The sequence below is a fragment of the Centropristis striata genome, chromosome 13 (genome assembly GCF_030273125.1).
Source record: "Centropristis striata isolate RG_2023a ecotype Rhode Island chromosome 13, C.striata_1.0, whole genome shotgun sequence".
Taxonomy (NCBI): domain Eukaryota; kingdom Metazoa; phylum Chordata; class Actinopteri; order Perciformes; family Serranidae; genus Centropristis; species Centropristis striata.
Window position 1 is genome coordinate 5839788 of NC_081529.1, and position 16496 is coordinate 5856283.

A 16496-nucleotide genomic window follows, 5' to 3' on the forward strand; every position below is an offset into this window, starting at 1 on the left:
TCTGCTTGGGCCACTTCAACGCTGCTTGCAGCTTTCATTTATCTTGTTTTAAGAGTTATTTTTCTTATTTTAAGCCTATAACATGCTTATTTCTAGATTTAATAAACTTCATTTCAGAAATTTTGTCAAGTGAAATTATCTGTCCATGCAGCAAGATAATTTCCCTCAGATTTAGTGTTTTTATCTTGTTTTTAGACACCTCTTTTTTGCAGTGAACAGTCTATGAGAAGCCCGGGGCAGCTAGCATGAGAAGTGTTAACTAACGTCTGAAAAGGTTTCTCCTGTTGCTGCAGCCCTCTTTACTGTAACAGATAATCCAAACAATATGTACAATATGTTCATCGTAAGTGGATTACAAAGCCCTATTTTTAGCCAAAAATTATAATTAAAGTTTTTTTTAAGCCAATGCATTTAATTGTGTGAGTATTAATGTGTGCAATCCACAGGTATAAGTCCCTGGTGGGGGTACATGAGCCTCCAGCAGCGATTGGAGAGAACTGTGTGATAATGCTCAGTAAGCTGTGTCCTCTTAGACCAGGAGCCTTCCATGTTGGAGTCACAAAGGTGAGTTTCTCCTCTCATTTGCTCATGCTATTTTTTGTGTGTCAAGTCAAGTCAAGTCAAACTTTTTTTATAAAGCACATTTAAAACAACCAGGGTTGACCAAAGTCCTGTACATATATCACAGTTGCAGGAAATGCGGTAAAAACTAAAATACATAAACACAGTGCAACAATAGAATAAAATACATAAAAATATAATAAAATAAATTAAAAATGTAAACATTTAATACAATTTTGTTTTTGCAAGATGTCCATTTAAACTTGATTAACTGTGTGTGTGTGTGTGTGTGTGTGTTCATGTCAGTTGTTTCTGAAGGAGGACATCTACCAGTTGCTGGAGTGTAAACGGGAGCGCGCTCGCCAACTTGCCGCTCTCACCCTGCAGCGTTACACCCGCATGTTCTTTGTCAGGCAACGTTTTGTGGCCTTCCGCAAAAAGATCATCGGGCTGCAGGCACAGTGCCGAGGCTTCCTCACAAGGTCAGCCTCTCTGCTACGGTTTGTTTTAGGAACTATCTGACAGACTAGCATTTGTGGAAAAAATGGTAGCACTTCTAATTAAAAAGGCTCCATGTCACTCACTACTGTAGTAGTGAGAAGATACATTAACGGAAACACTAACATCTTTAAGTATGCAACTGAAATCAAAAGTGGAAACCTTCCAAATTTCCCTGAACAACACCTTTGTTTTATAGTTATATGGATATTAAAGGGACATATATGATCATCCCTACATTACATTATTTTATCTCACAATAATAACATCCATTACTGGTCTAATATGTGTAACTTTATGGGTCCATGACATGAAAAAAAGGTTTGAGAAGCCCTGGTATAAAGAACACAAAATATGCATAATATCTGAATTAAAAAGTTTGCTTTTTATGCATTTACAACATCCCAACAGTGGGATCTGCATTTACATTTATGAAAGTACCTGTAACATCCAAAACAGGTCACTCAATACATTAGAATATGATGGAAAAGTCCATTTCCAGTAGTTCAAGTCAAATAGTTCCAACCAAGTATTGAGTCATTTAGATGGACAGTCTTTTGTAATATTCAAGTTTTGAGACACTGAATTTGAGGTCTTCATTAAATGTAAGCCATACTCATTATAATTAGAAGAAATTAAATAAATGAAGACATGAAATGTTTCATTCTGTGTGTAATGGATCTATATAATGTGTTATTTCCACCTATTGAATTGAATCACTAACATAAATAAACTTTTCTATGATATTCTAATTTATTGAGATGCACCTCTATATATCTTTTTGTGTAAACTATCAATTAAAAATTGTGTTCTTGAGAAACGATACAGTAGCACAAAACATAATATCGTGATCCTCAAGTGTACGAATATTTTCCTACATTGCTAAATTGCATAATAAAACTGCACTATATCAAACATTTTCATTTCATTAAAAAACTACTGGGCCAAATCCTGACCATATATACGCATTGTAAAGGTGACTTCTGTAGCATGTCTCTGTGTATGTGTAACAAACATTTCTAAGGAAGTGGTATCAAAACATGAAACTTTTTTGGTGTGAGAAGAGTTAATGGTGGTCTAATTCTTCGTTCTGCCCTGCAGGAAGCGTTATGTGAAAATGAGGGAGAGTCTAGTTCGGTTCCGCTCTCTCGTCCACATGTACGTCAACCGCAAGCAATACATCAAGGTACATGAAGTCTACTTCAGGACAATATATCTGGGTAACGCTTTATATTAAGGTCCTTGTAATAACCATTAATTAACAAGTAATAAGGCCCTTGTAAGTCCTTACAAGATGCTTATTAACATTATTGTGTGTTTATAAGCTTATATAAGTGTTAATAATGGCATTATAATACAGCTAATAGCAGGCTATAAGAGATTTATAAGCACTAATAAGAAACTTGTTAACAGTTTGCAAATGCTTAAGAACATTAATAAAAGCCTCATGAGTATCTTATAATTGTTCATAATGGCATTACAAACACCCATGACCCACCCATTATGTCTTTGCCATGCCTTTATTAATCTTATTTTGTTTGCTTATTGATATTAAAATATACTTTATTGCTCATCTATTATAAGTTAACTATGCTTTTTGCAACTACCGGATCTAAAGCGAGAACAATGCCTTATTACTTGTTAATTAATGGTTATTAAGGACCTTATTATAAAGCCTTACCTATATCTGCTTTTATATCGAGGGGGGTGCCGCATTTCATATCTACATAATTCCCTTTGTAGTAGTCTTTTGTTCCAATTTAGTGTAATTAACCCTCGAGGTCCCTTTAAAATTACCTTACACTTCATATCTTAAGGTCCTGAAACGGTCCCTCTCATACAAGTGTCATAAAAATGTGATACATAAATATTTTTTTCACAGCATCAAACCTCGTAGCAGCTTCAGATCTAACATATATATGATTTTTTTTTAATTTTATTTTCATTTTTTATGTTTTAATGCCCTTTCTGTCATAAGACCCCCTGAATATCTCAAGGGCAAAAACACAAAATATGCAATATTTTAAAAAATAAGGTGCAAAGTGGAATATTTGGGGTGAGGTAAATACAGCCTTGACTATATCAATAATTGATAACTCCTTTATATCAATCCCAACACACCAAGACCCCTGTTATGGTGTTCAGCTTTTTCATTGCCATACATTGAGAACCAGGCCTCCATTGAAACTGTATGTGATTTAGCTCTGCTGCTCCTGGTGGTTTGAGGGGGCTCATCAGACCTAAAACCTATTTTCCATGTATTTTGAAGGGAGAGGCATAGATTTATTAGGTATTCATGGGAAAAGCATTATATTATGTCAGGATTACAGTGTATCAAAATTACGTGTTTATAATGGGAGTCAATGGGACCAAAACGGGCTTTAAGGGTCAAAGTGTGAGAGTTATGCATATCTCCTATTCTATACACCTTGCAAAAGGGGAATTTTGGAATTTTTAAAATTATAATAAAAAATATAAACCCTGGCCAAGTTTCATACAATTAGCCTTTAAACTGACCGATATATTGAGAATCAAAAACATAAAATTAGCTGAATGTACACATTTGGTCCCAAAGGTGCCTCGGGGGTTAAAGATGTTCTTCAGTGTGTGATTTCTGTGATCTGTTTGCAGAGGAAGTTTGAAGCCCAGAGGAAAGTTGAAGAGGAGAGGAGGAGGAGAGAGATGGTAAGATGGATGTTTGGACAGGATATACGGCAGTTGAACTTAAATTTGCACTAAGTTGTATATAGTATATTATTACTATTATTATTATTATTGTATATTTGTATATTGTTAATATGTCTTTTCTTAGATTGTTTATTTTTTATCTTTATCTTAATTGTGTGAAACTTTGCGGCTGTAACAAAGAAATTTCCCCACTGTGGGATTAATAAAGTCAAATCTGATCTGATCTGAATCTGAATCAGAGCATATTTGTAAAAGTAGCGTGTTTTATGTTCCACATGACTGTAAGCTTTTGGCAGTGAGTCATTAAACATGAACTCTTTCAGGAGCTGACAAAGAGAGAGGTGGTGAACGTCACACACTTGGTGATCCCTGCAGAGCTGGGCGCGTTACTGCAGACAGCAGGAGGTCTGTGAATGTCTCTCCTTCTTTTTATGAGGCCCACATTAGTGTGCACACACATATTATTCATGAGTCAGCAGTGACAGTGTGAGCTCCAGGTTTGACTTGAGTGGCCGTGACAGAGAGGGACAGCAGCTGATTAATAAATCATGGGGGAGGAAATAAAAAATAAAAATCAGCACATCATAGTTTCACATGTATTCAAAGTGATAACCTCACATTTTTGGTAGTTTTCATTTTGAAGCATACACTGCAAAAAAGCCAACTTGTATTTTTTGGCCTAAAACAGTGATTTAAGTTGGTAAAACTTGGAAATATAAATTATTGACATTTAGGGCAATAATGTAAGTTAGCACAACAAAGGAAGCCAGTTGGAGAGTTGTTGTTACTTATATCTTTAAGTTGGGATTCAAAACAAGGGGCAATAGTTCTGCTAACTCTTATTTCTTTGTTGTGAAATGCAGGAAAGCGGTGAAATTCGGTCATTAGCGAAAGCTAGCGGCTAACTGATGCTAGCTACAAGAGCAGCCATTAGCGTATCAATGCTAACTCAACATTGTGTTCACAACATTAGCTGACATTTCATAGCGGCGTTACAATCGTGCCAATTCAGCACATTGCAGAAGTTAATAGAAGAAAGGATTACAAGTTATTATAATGTAAAATTATAAGTTAGTACAACTTACAGTTGAGTTGACAAAAATGGGAATTTTGAGCAAAGTTGAGTTTAATTCTCCAACGTAAAATGTTATCGTAGTTTGTTGCCTTGAAATTTTTACTTCACCCAACTTTCTTTTTTTTGCAGTGTACTTTGAAGGTCTCCATGCTTGTATTTCTGCTGACTTGTCATTTCCCCTCATCTCCCTCTCTTGTTTTAGTCAGGAGGGAGTTGCACTCAGACTGTCTGGCTCTGCTTCAGGCTCCTCATATCCAGGAAGAAGCTCAGCTCACTCTGCCTCTGGACATCAACAACTACCCGTTCTACCGCTATGTGCAGATCCACTTCAGGGTGAGATGTGTGGCAGTTTACAGCATTACAGTCAGCTTCAGTTCTACTGATCAGCTTGAAATATATTAAATGTAATTTCTGAGTTCACACTTGTTCCTTCGGCATTTTAGTTGACGAGAGGCAACTTATTTAAAACTCTTTTGAGGCCTCTATCCGACAGAAACATATGACATTAGATGTGTATGTTTATACATAAATGAACATTCTTAGCTTTTTCTCTACCATCATCATGAATCAACTTTTTCAAATGTATTCCCAAATTCATTTCAATAATACAAGACAGGTTGATCATCTTTACCTTCCTTTTTACAAAACAGAATATGTTTTGAGCTTGTTATTTTTCTTCTTTTTTTCTCGGTTTAAATTTTTTTAGGTATTTCTTTGTTTTTTATTGGATTGTTTTTGTTGTGCTTGTTGTCATTTTGTGTTGTATGTTCTAAATTATATTAGCTTAGTTTCTTTTTTCCTTTTTTTTCAGTTTGTCGTTTGTTTTCCCCTTTAGCTGACAGGGATCCATTGTATAAGCCTTCTTCACCTCGTCTGACACATTTCTTATTCTTAATTATCTGGACTTTAAGCAGTTTTATGCGCGTGCAAATAAAATAAAATAAAGAGAGAAAATAACTGCCCTCTCCACTAGACATGGCCATTCCTCAGAGTTGTCCGAATTATATGATTGTTTTGAAAATCATGTAGTAAACATGTAAGTTAATGCTTGCTGTAAATAACAATAATGATATGGAACACTCTAAATCTCTTGTGTTTCTGCAGGAACCAAAGTTTGGGATGCTGATGGCACCTCTGGAGTCACCGCTGACCCGCGTGGACGAGGACCTGAAAGCAGAAGCTCTGGAGCTCTTCATCATGGTCGGCTTATCTGGAATTCATATTCTTTCAGCACTGCACTTCATACTCTGACTCAGTGAAATACAGCGCTTAGTGGCCAGAACATTTTAACCCTCCTGTTTTGTTGCGGGTCAAATTGACCCATTTCAAAGTTTAAAAATCTAAAAAAAACTAGTAGTATTTTTTCATAAAAACATAAAATAATTAAAAATGTAAAATAAGATTTTAAATATATCAATGTCATGTTAATCCATTGTATTTTCTATGTAGGTCTTTCCAATGTTCTCAAAAAATAGTTTTAACATGCATTTTTTAAAATGAAAAACGAGTGAATTATCCTCATTGAACCATGATCTGTGAGAGGTAAAGAGAACCATTGCACTAAATATTGATTGAAATGGTTAGTTATAGAGTTATTAATGAAATATAAACAATGTTTGTTGGGATTTTTTTAGTTTCTGACACTTTTGGACAGTTAAACATGCCCCGGGTCAGACTGACCCATGAACATTATTGCTGTTCCAGAGAAACAAACATAACAGGATGGTTAAATGTATTTTTGTAGCAGTCATCTCTTGTGATTGTATTTAACAACAATACACAAACCTGCTACAAACCACTTAAATATCCAGATGTCCACAATTAGTTGTGATCGCTTTTGTCTTTATTCTGCTTCCAGGTCTTACGATTCATGGGGGATCCTCACCTGAACGGGGCGCAAGAAAACATGTTTGGGAATTACATCATACAAAGGGGCCTGTCATCGCCAGGGTTACAGGACGAGGTCCTGGCTCAGGTCGTCAACCAGGTGTGGAGGAACGTGAACTTTGATAACGCTGAGAGAGGCTGGCTGCTGCTGCTGGCGTGTGCCTGCAGCTTCGCCCCGTCGCCCAAGATGGACAAATATCTTCTCAAGTAAGACTTCATTACATATACATGAAAATACAGTTTGTTAGAATTGTAATACGTTTAAGATTTAAAAAAATCTACAAAAGTTTATGTGTATACATATATATATATATATATATATATATATATATATATATATATATACACACACACTCATGGAAAATTATTAGACCATGGTTTTCTTCAATTTCTTGTTCATTTTGATGCCTGGTACAACTAAAGGTACACTTGTTTGGACAAACATAATGATAACAAGAAAAATAGCTCATAAGAGTTTAATTTAAGAGCTGATATCTAGCCATTTTCCATGGGTTTTCTTGATAATGATTTTGGTTATGATCAAGAAAACCATGTAAAAAAATATATTTTCAGGTTTCTATATATATTCTCAACTTTTAATATATATTCTCAGGTTTCTATATATATTCTCAGGTTTCAATATATATTCTCATGTTTCTATAAATATTCTCAGGTTTCTATATATATTCTCAGACTTTAATATATATTCTCAGGTTTCTATATGTATTCTCAGACTTTTAATATATATTCTCAGGTTTCTATATATATTCTCAGACTTTTAATATATATTCTCAGGTTTCTATATATATTTCCCAGGTTTCTATATATATTCTCAGACTTTTAATATATATTCTCAGGTTTCTATATATATTTCCCAGGTTTCTATATATATTCTCAGACTTTTAATATATATTCTCAGGTTTCTATATATATTCTCAGGTTTCAATATATATTCTCAGGTTTCTATATATATTCTCAGGTTTCTATATATATTCTCAGGTTTCAATATATATTCTCAGGTTTCTATAAATATTCTCAGGTTTCTATATATATTCTCAGACTTTAATATATATTCTCTGGTTCCAATATATATTCTCAGGTTTCTATATGTATTCTCAGACTTTTAGTATATACTCTCAGGTCCTATATATATTCTCAGGTGTCATTATATATTTGTATACTTAATTATTTCATTTGTAAATATGAAGTGTAAGGTAAAACATGATCCAAGTGATTTTGGAGGGACTGTTTAATAACAAGATTTATCTCATGTGTTTCTACTGTCCAGGTTTGTATCAGACCACGCCCCTGCTGGTTGCCAGGCGTTACTGCAACACAGACTCATCCAAGCCAATCAGAAGACACAGCTCGGCTCAGGCTCCACCCACGAAACTGCGCGGACCTATCCACTGTCGCTGCTGGAGTGGACAGCCAATAGGAAGAAGGCTAACATGGTATTGCATGTGCACTGTTTTGACGGTGAGAAGCAACTTTACGTAGTTGGTATTTTTTGTGATTTAGCGAAACCTACAATTAATTTCTACAATGCTGCCTTAAATATGGACAGCTGTATATGAGCATTTGTTATAAGATAAGATAAGATAAGATAAGATAAGATAAGATAAGATAAGACTTTATCACGCTTTTTTGCAATTTTCTCTAAAAGCCAGAACAGGATTTGCTCTTGTCTGGTGGCCTCTTGCTCAGTCACTCTCTTTGTTTCTTATCTCTGCTGCTGAACCTGGCCTTAATTTTTCCCTTCACATTCAGTTGTACAATAAATCTGTCAAATTTAGTTTTAGATGAGCACAGAAAAACAAACACTTATGCAGTCTTTCTCTCCTACACACCTTATAGAAAAACAAGAAGTGCCTGGCATCTTTTTTAGTGAGTGGGATCAATTACAGCCTTTGATCATTGATAATTCATTGCCAGTCAGGATCAGGTGATGGAGCCACAGGAATCTCGTTGTTTGAATTGCACAATTTATTGCATTCTGTTTTGGTGCGATTTCAGTTTGTTTGATTTGAAAACCACAGTGAAAAACAGTTGAAGACACAGTATTCTTTGTTTGTTTTCTCTGTAGGAGGATCATTTCTGTGTCCGGTCCATTCCTGGACCAGTGGAGAGGACTTAGCAGGACGCATACTGCGCCACAGGTGCTGATAATTTATATTTAAGTATGAGACACAAAAGTTTATGTATTTTATGTGGGGTAGTTATTTTGTTTTTTTTCCTTCAGTCTTCTTATTCAAACATATATTTCTCATTTGTGTCTATAACTCACCTGAATGAAACTTCCGCTATATAACGTTATTGTTATTGCAAATGCAGTTATATTGTACAGTACATAATGCTGTGAGTGTGAGGTATTCGATGTGTGTAATGTTGCAGGGGAGTGTCCGACTGGTGGAGGGGGAGTTCAGTTCTGATGAAGGAGCACGGCCAGTGGGTGGAGTTAGCGGGTCACGACTATGTGATGGACCTGATTGCAGACCTGGAGCTTCCCACTGACTTCCCAAAGCAGAAGAGCTACTTCATCATCAGCACCGACGACCCCAACAGAGTCAGAGCTAATGCCAGCCTGTCAGTACACAAAACACACACAAATACACACATTTGAAAATGTATGAGATGTAGATATTTATAATTCATATTTATCACTTTACTCTCCTCTCCTCTCCTCTTGACTCGTCTCCTTTCCTTGCCCCCTTTCCTTTCCTTTCCTTTCATCCCCTTTACTCGTCTTGTCTCCTTTTCTCTTGACTTGTTTCCTTTCCTTTCCTTTCCTTTCCTTTCCTTCTCTTTCTTCATTTCCTTTTCCTTTCCTTTCCTCTCCTCCTCATTTCCTCTTTCCCATCCTCTCTCTCTTCTCCTTGTCTCGTCTCGTCTCCTTTCCTCTTGATTTGTCTTTCCTTTCCTTTCCATTCCTTTCCTTTCCTTTCCTTTCCTCTGGTCTCATCCCCTTTTCTCGTCTCGTCTCATTTACTTTCCTCTTCTGTCTTCTTCTCCTTCCTCTTCCCCTCATTTCCTCTTTCCCATCCTCTCTCTCCTCTCCTCTCCTCTCCTCTCCTCTCCTCTCCTCTCCTCTCCTCTCCTCTCCTCTCCTCTCCTCTTCTCTCCTCTCCTCTCCTCTCCTCTCCTCTCCTCTCCTCCTCTCCTCTCAGTGCTTTGTTTGGCAGTGGCTTTGACTCAGATGAGGAGCTTCCTCCTGCCTTTGCTGTCCGTAACAGTAGACCAGCGTACAGTCTGCCTGACTCTGACGGTTACTACAGCCACGGTAAACAAACACAAATATCAATGCAGAAATGAGAAAAAAAAACAATAAATACAATAGCAGCTTATTTCAGTTAGATTGTTATAGTTTCTGGTATATTAAAGCTTCTCTGCTGTGTGTCTGTGTCCAGTAGAGTCAGATGCGTTCAGTGACGGTCAGACTCAGAGAGGAATGGACCGCTACCTGGACAGCCTGTTTGACCCTGTGCTGTCAGACAGCAGCATAGTAAGTAGAGGCATCGCATCATTTTACCTCCTGGAAACAATAAGTTGATAAATTAATTAGTCTCTTTCATCATCAAATATACTGTTTGTCAAATACAATTTGGACAACACTTTGTGGTGCAAATTTGGACTCTCTTTGTGGTCATTTTGAATTGTTTTATGTTCATTTTGTGTCATTTTGTTTTCTTTTTGGATATTTTTGGGGTTGTTTTGAGTCTTTATAGTCATTATGTGTCTGTACTGTTTTTAACTGTGCCTTTGGCTGTTTTTAATGTCTCTTTAGTTTTCTTGAGGCTTTATATGTTTCTAGAGTCTCTTTGTAGGTTGTTTTAATATTTTTGAGGTCATTTTGTGTCTCATGGTAGTTGTTTTGCATCTCTCTGTGGTTAATTTGAGTCCCTTGGTCTTTTTAAATATCTGTTTTTTAAATATCTTTATAGTTTAGGTCTTTATAGTTGTTTTGTGTCTTTTGTAGCTGTTTTTTTAATTCTTTTTTTTTTAAATGATTTTTGTAGTTATTTGTGACTCTTTTGCCTTCTTTGTGGTCATTTGATTGACTTTCCAACAAGAAATTATAATCACTTCATAGAGGTCCTGAGGCCCTTCGGCCTGTGTCCTATAGGCCCATTCAATAATGAAGGAATTAGCTACATTGTTTTCATTATTATCAGAAGAAATAACCAGAGCAGATTTAACACACACACACACACACACACACACACACACACACACACACACACACACAGTGTGGCTCTGGCAGCATTTAATTCCTTTAAAAACATTTTTTTCACTTTTCTGACATTTTAAAGGCAAATCAATCAATTCATAAATTGAAAAAATATATACAAAAACAAAATTCTGGTTAGCTGAAGCTCTGAAATACATAAAACTGTCGCGTCATGCCGTCCACCTGATCTGCCATCTAAGTGTGAATGGGGGGGAGTGTTGATGGATGGCTGCAACATGTGATCCACTGCTTCTGTTTGTATATGAATGGAGCAGACAGGAGGGGTGATTAGGTTACTGAGTGACCTACCGTATTTGACAACAGCAGCAGGCAGCACACATGCACAGCTCCGCAGGGACGACTGTTCTGTTAACGTATTTCGTTTATTCAGTAAAACAAAAAAGAGAATCCATCATTGGGAGGAAACAGGCAGCATCAGTCAGTGAAGGTATGTTTCGGATGTTCTCAGTTACACTAATAGTAACTATCAGCTGTCAATCAAACAGAGTGAAAACATGAGACCACTTTAATTGGATTGTCTGTTAATGAAGTTGAACTTCATGCATGTGAGACTTTATTCTTTGTTTTTCTTCTGGGAAAAAAAGTGTTTTCCCCCCAAAAAATATTGATTTGGTTTTCTTGTATTGAGACAGAGAGGTTTATGTTGCATAAACTTTTGTTGGAGACCCAACTCGTTTTTATGTTTATTAGTTTATGTCACTTTTGTGTGTGCCTGAGCTTCTCTTCCAGTGTGTACGGTACTTCCTGCAGAGTATTCAGTTCCTGCAGCTCTGCTGACTCTCATAGAGGGTCTGAATCAACCAATACAATAGCCTCCCTCCCTCTTTAGTCTCACTCACACTCTTACCCTCTACGCTCTTCATGTCTCTCAAACTTTTTCAACATCTCCAAGCGTCCTTTTCCATCAGCTGAGTCTCTGCTCTCTCTGGCCTCCAGGACATGGAAAAGACTGGAAGTCTGTCAGCGAGGATGAAGGGAGGAGGAGGTATCGGCATCACAGGAGGAGGAAGAGGAGAGGGGGAGAGTCAGAGGGCCCCCGGCCGGCCTTATCCACCAGGAATACATCCTGGAGGTAAAACACTCAAGTCATTATGTGTGTTTTTTTCTTGTAAGTTACGTCTATTAATGCAGATTGTCTCTTAACTTCCTTGGTTTTGTTTTTTTATGTTTAACTGTTTTCTCACTTCTTTCATTATTTGTTCTACTTTTTTATTCCTTGCCCTTCTTCTGTCCTGTTGCTGAAGCATCTCAGTCTTTTTGTCTCTCCACTTAAATCAAAAATTCAGCTTGTTATAAGTTGATTATAAATCCTTGCTGTTAGTGTCATATTGATAGTTAAATAGATAAATAGTCCCCTAAATCAGTAGTTCTCAACCTTTTTGAGTCCCAATTTAACATGCATGTTGTCCGCGACCCCCGCTCACTGAACAGAATCTCATGCGCACAGTTCAGATAATACAAACTCAGTTGATATGACGAATTTTGGACAAATAATGAAGCAGACAACAACTAAAACATCTCTCTGTGTGTGCATTTATATATTTTTTGCTACTTTGGGATTTGTTAGAAAAGACCCAAAATGACCCCAAAAAGAATCAAATTGACCACAAAATGATAAAAAAAAGACACAAAATGACCAAAAAATTACATAAAATTAAGCAAAAAGGGACTCAGATTGACCACAAAATGACTAAAATGACCTCAAAAAGACACAAATTGACCAAAAAAAACACAAAATGACAAAAAAAGACACAAAATGACCAGAAAAAGACACAAAATGACCAAAAAAAGACACAAAATGACCAAAAAAAAAGACACAAAATTACCAATAAAGACACAAAATTACAAAAAAGAAGCCACAAAGTGACAAAAAAAACCCACAAAATGACCAAAAAAAGACATTAAATGACTTAAAAGACTAAAACACATTAACACATGAACACTTTAAAACAGTGGAGACAGAGCTGAGTTCCAAAATGATTTGGCGCCCCCCAGAAATCATCTTGCGACCCCAATTGGGGTCGGGACCCCAAGGTTGAGAAAAGCTGCCCTAAATGATGTAAACACTGCCAAGCTTCGGATGTTCTGCGATACTCTGTTTTCAACCTTTATGTTTTAAGTACATGAGTAAAGAAACAACAGGAAGACAAATAGAAATAAAAATGCAGTTTAAACAGTTACAAACATATTTACTATTAATTATTGTTATTTCCACATTGTTTAAGGGCTCAGTGACACTGAACGGGACTGAAGTGTAAAGGTTCAGGCGTACAGGCCACCAACCTTAATCTGTCGCTTAGAGGCTGTAATGAGCAGTCTGACCTCATGGATAATGCATTGACAGCCATTCACTGTAACCACAGATGACTCCTTTACTCTCTATAGGCCTCTGTCACTCTCATTCTCTCCCTCGCTACACATACTGCCCTTTATCAAACACGCTCACTCTATCTGTCCATTTAGTCACTGACATTCTTTCTAAACTGGAGGCTGTTTTGTATAAGCGTCTCTTTGTGGATCTACAAACGGTCACACAGTAATTAATCACTCGCAAATGAAGGCAGTTCTATACATCACTACCATTTCCATCAATGCATTTCTCTGTTCATTTGAAGATTTGCATGAAAAAAATGAAAACACTAAAATTCGATAAAACTCTCAAACGGCATAAAAGTTTTTACGCTTGCTTGAAATGGTTTTTGACTTTTTTCGAAAAATAATTCATGCAGTAAACGAGAGATGGAAACACTTTTTCTAATAAATTCTGATGTAATGAACATTTAACTCTGTGTTACCTCTCCCAGTCAAGACGAGCTGACATGAAAGAACAATTATAACAGTAATAAATTCATTTAATCTCATTCCTGAAGACATATTTTCTCTCATAGCTGGCAAAAGTCTTGCTCAATCTCTTCTTCTACTGTTCACTTACAGATTAGCCTACAGTAATACATTACACTGCCATCTTCTGCCATCTTCAATGCGCTCTTGCAGCTTTTTTTATTTGCTCTAAAGCAGTTGAATGGATTGTGCCTTTTTCCTTTTATTTTATTTACCTATTTATTTTTAAATGTAAATGACTAATTGAGAAGTATTGGTAAATGTATATGAACTTGATCTACAGTATCTTTAAATCTGTCATATTTTAAAAAATATTTATTATTATAAATTATGTTATGTTATGTTATGTTTAATGTTTTACAAAAGATGAAGAAAATGTATAATAGATTATACAATTTTTAGTTATCAGTTAATATTTGGTTATCTTTACCAATAAAAAGATAAAAAAAAAGATATATATATTTATTTTTAAAAATAAATGTGTGAATGTGTAACATGTATAAAATATAAAGCAGGCTGTAGGCAAACAGAAAGTATTAGAATTTTTTTTTTGTGCATATTTTTATTTCCAGCAATTTCATTTTGTCTACTTCTGAATATTATTTCATAGTTTCTTTTGTTCAGACAAGGGTAAGTAGGAGATGTTTTTACCTGACATGTTTCTTCTACTTACCCTTGTCTGAACAAAAGAAACTAAGAAATAATATTTTTTTTGTGCAGATAATATGCAGCAAAGGAAACAAATGTTTACATCAACAAAACATGCAAACATTCTTGTGTTAAGCAGGTAATATGTACCGGGTGAACCATTAATCTGTAGATCAGTTTGTCCGGTCTTGTCTCTCCAGGATGAAAAAAACAATTAAGTCCATTAACCCATTGAAGCCTGGAAAGCGGATACATCGTTTTGTAGTATTTGTATAAGCTCTCAAATACTTTTGAAATTTCATTTCTACCTGCTACAGAGGCTGAAAAATCTATTATTTAGTAGAAGCGTTGACACTTCTGTTGAATTTCCAGAAAAACTTCAGGTTTTAGGGGCTTATTTTAAAATCGCCCTGAGGTTTTACAGATGTTTTAGGCGTCAATGGGTTAAACAGAGGCTGAGTCTCTCACTGTCTCTAACTCGTGCCCTGTCCCCTGACCTGTCGCTCCTCAAGCTGTACCGGTGCTTCCAGTCGCAGGAGGGATGATGCCCCCCATCCCTGCTATGCCAATCCCCTCCCACCACCATCACCACGAGCAGCACCAGCAGCAGCAGCAGCAGCAGCAGCAGCAGCAGGAACCTCCACCACAGCCACAACCACAATACCACCAATACAACGTCCCCCAACAGCCCTATGACCAACCACCTTCTTCTACACTCACTCCTGCCTCACGTGTAGCACCCACACCGTCACCCACCCGTGCACCCGCTGCCGATAGAGTTAATGTAGCGTCCCGTGTCAGCGGGGCCCCTGGCCAGTCTGGGGTGGCCTCGCTTCCTGCCACGCCTGTGGTTGGCTTGCCTGTGATGACAGGTGTGCCAGGTACAAAAATCGTGTGCGTTTCAGCATGTTTGGCCCGAAGCGAGTGGGCGTGGTGGAATTCAATTTGTGATAAAAGCCGTATAAACGTTTTTATATCCTGCCGTTCAGGATGTATGAGGTTGTAAAGTTCCTTTGTGTGGTTTGTTAGAAGCAGAAGTGTCTTTTGCAGTGAACCTGTGTGTCTTTCCACTGTTACAAAATGATCTTAACTTCATGCTGTCTATGTTTGTTGCTCTCTAGGATCGGAGCAGACGGTGCTGACTCAGCAGCAACAGGCCATCATCAACCAGCAAGCTATCATTCTGGTTGGTCACATATCTTTCTTCTGGACAACTCTGATGTTACTGTTGCTGTATTTGTCTGAGTTATATGATAATATATAGTTAGGTGTAGAAGAAGAAGTATTCAGATCCTTTAATTAAGTAAAAGTACAAATACCACACTGCAATACCATACCAAATACCATTACTCCACTACAAGTTAAAGTCCTGCATTCAAAACTTACTTGGGTAAAAGTACAAAAGTATCAGCATCAAAATGTTCTTAAAATATCAAAAGTAAACGTTCTTGTTATGCAGAATGACCCCACTCAGATTGTGTCATTTTAACTACTTAATATACTTTTATGTGGTTTAATTTACAAACGTGCATAATCATTTTAAATGGATCATGTTTTTCATGTTAAATCTTGACCTAAAAAGTAACTAAAGCTGGCAGCTTAATTTAATGGAGTAAAAAGCATAACGTTACAAATCTAGAAAAACTGAATTAAAGTACAAGTTCCTCAAAATTATACTAAAGTACAGTACTTGAATAAACATACTTAGTTAGAATCCACCAGTGATAGTAACACCAAAGAAAAGGTCAATGTTTGCTGAGGTACAGACCTGATTCCATAAAAAGCGAGGACACTATGTGATTTCATAAAAAAATAATGCAATGTTTTGCAAATGTTTTGCAATCTACATTCAGTCATTTCATTTGTCCTTTATTACGCGAGGAATCATTGAGGGCAACCCTTCATTTACAATGATGTCGAGAGCACAGAAGAAAAAATAATGAAAGAACAAACAACAACAGACAAAACACTTGGAAAACATTAAAAACAGTTACAGTGAAAGTAATAGGTTACCATAGTTTTAAACTGGCCCAGAGTTATAATAGTTAA

The 16496-nt window shown here is 36.5% G+C and overlaps 1 protein-coding gene across 1 annotated transcript in view; it reads left to right on the top strand.

Annotated features, from left to right (window-relative positions):
• myo15aa (myosin XVAa) overlaps positions 1-16496 on the top strand; it is a 59585-nt gene that overhangs the window by 23319 nt on the left and 19770 nt on the right. Inside the window, exons 22-38 of the mRNA XM_059347423.1 lie at positions 447-564; positions 868-1043; positions 2161-2245; positions 3691-3744; positions 4071-4156; positions 5029-5155; positions 5927-6022; positions 6681-6916; positions 7998-8188; positions 8796-8868; positions 9104-9295; positions 9877-9989; positions 10120-10254; positions 11688-11695; positions 11895-12030; positions 15185-15328; positions 15569-15633. Of these exons, the coding sequence (XP_059203406.1) occupies positions 447-564; positions 868-1043; positions 2161-2245; positions 3691-3744; positions 4071-4156; positions 5029-5155; positions 5927-6022; positions 6681-6916; positions 7998-8188; positions 8796-8868; positions 9104-9295; positions 9877-9989; positions 10120-10254; positions 11688-11695; positions 11895-12030; positions 15185-15328; positions 15569-15633 (2035 nt within the window). The remainder of the gene's footprint in view (positions 1-446; positions 565-867; positions 1044-2160; positions 2246-3690; positions 3745-4070; positions 4157-5028; positions 5156-5926; positions 6023-6680; positions 6917-7997; positions 8189-8795; positions 8869-9103; positions 9296-9876; positions 9990-10119; positions 10255-11687; positions 11696-11894; positions 12031-15184; positions 15329-15568; positions 15634-16496) is intronic.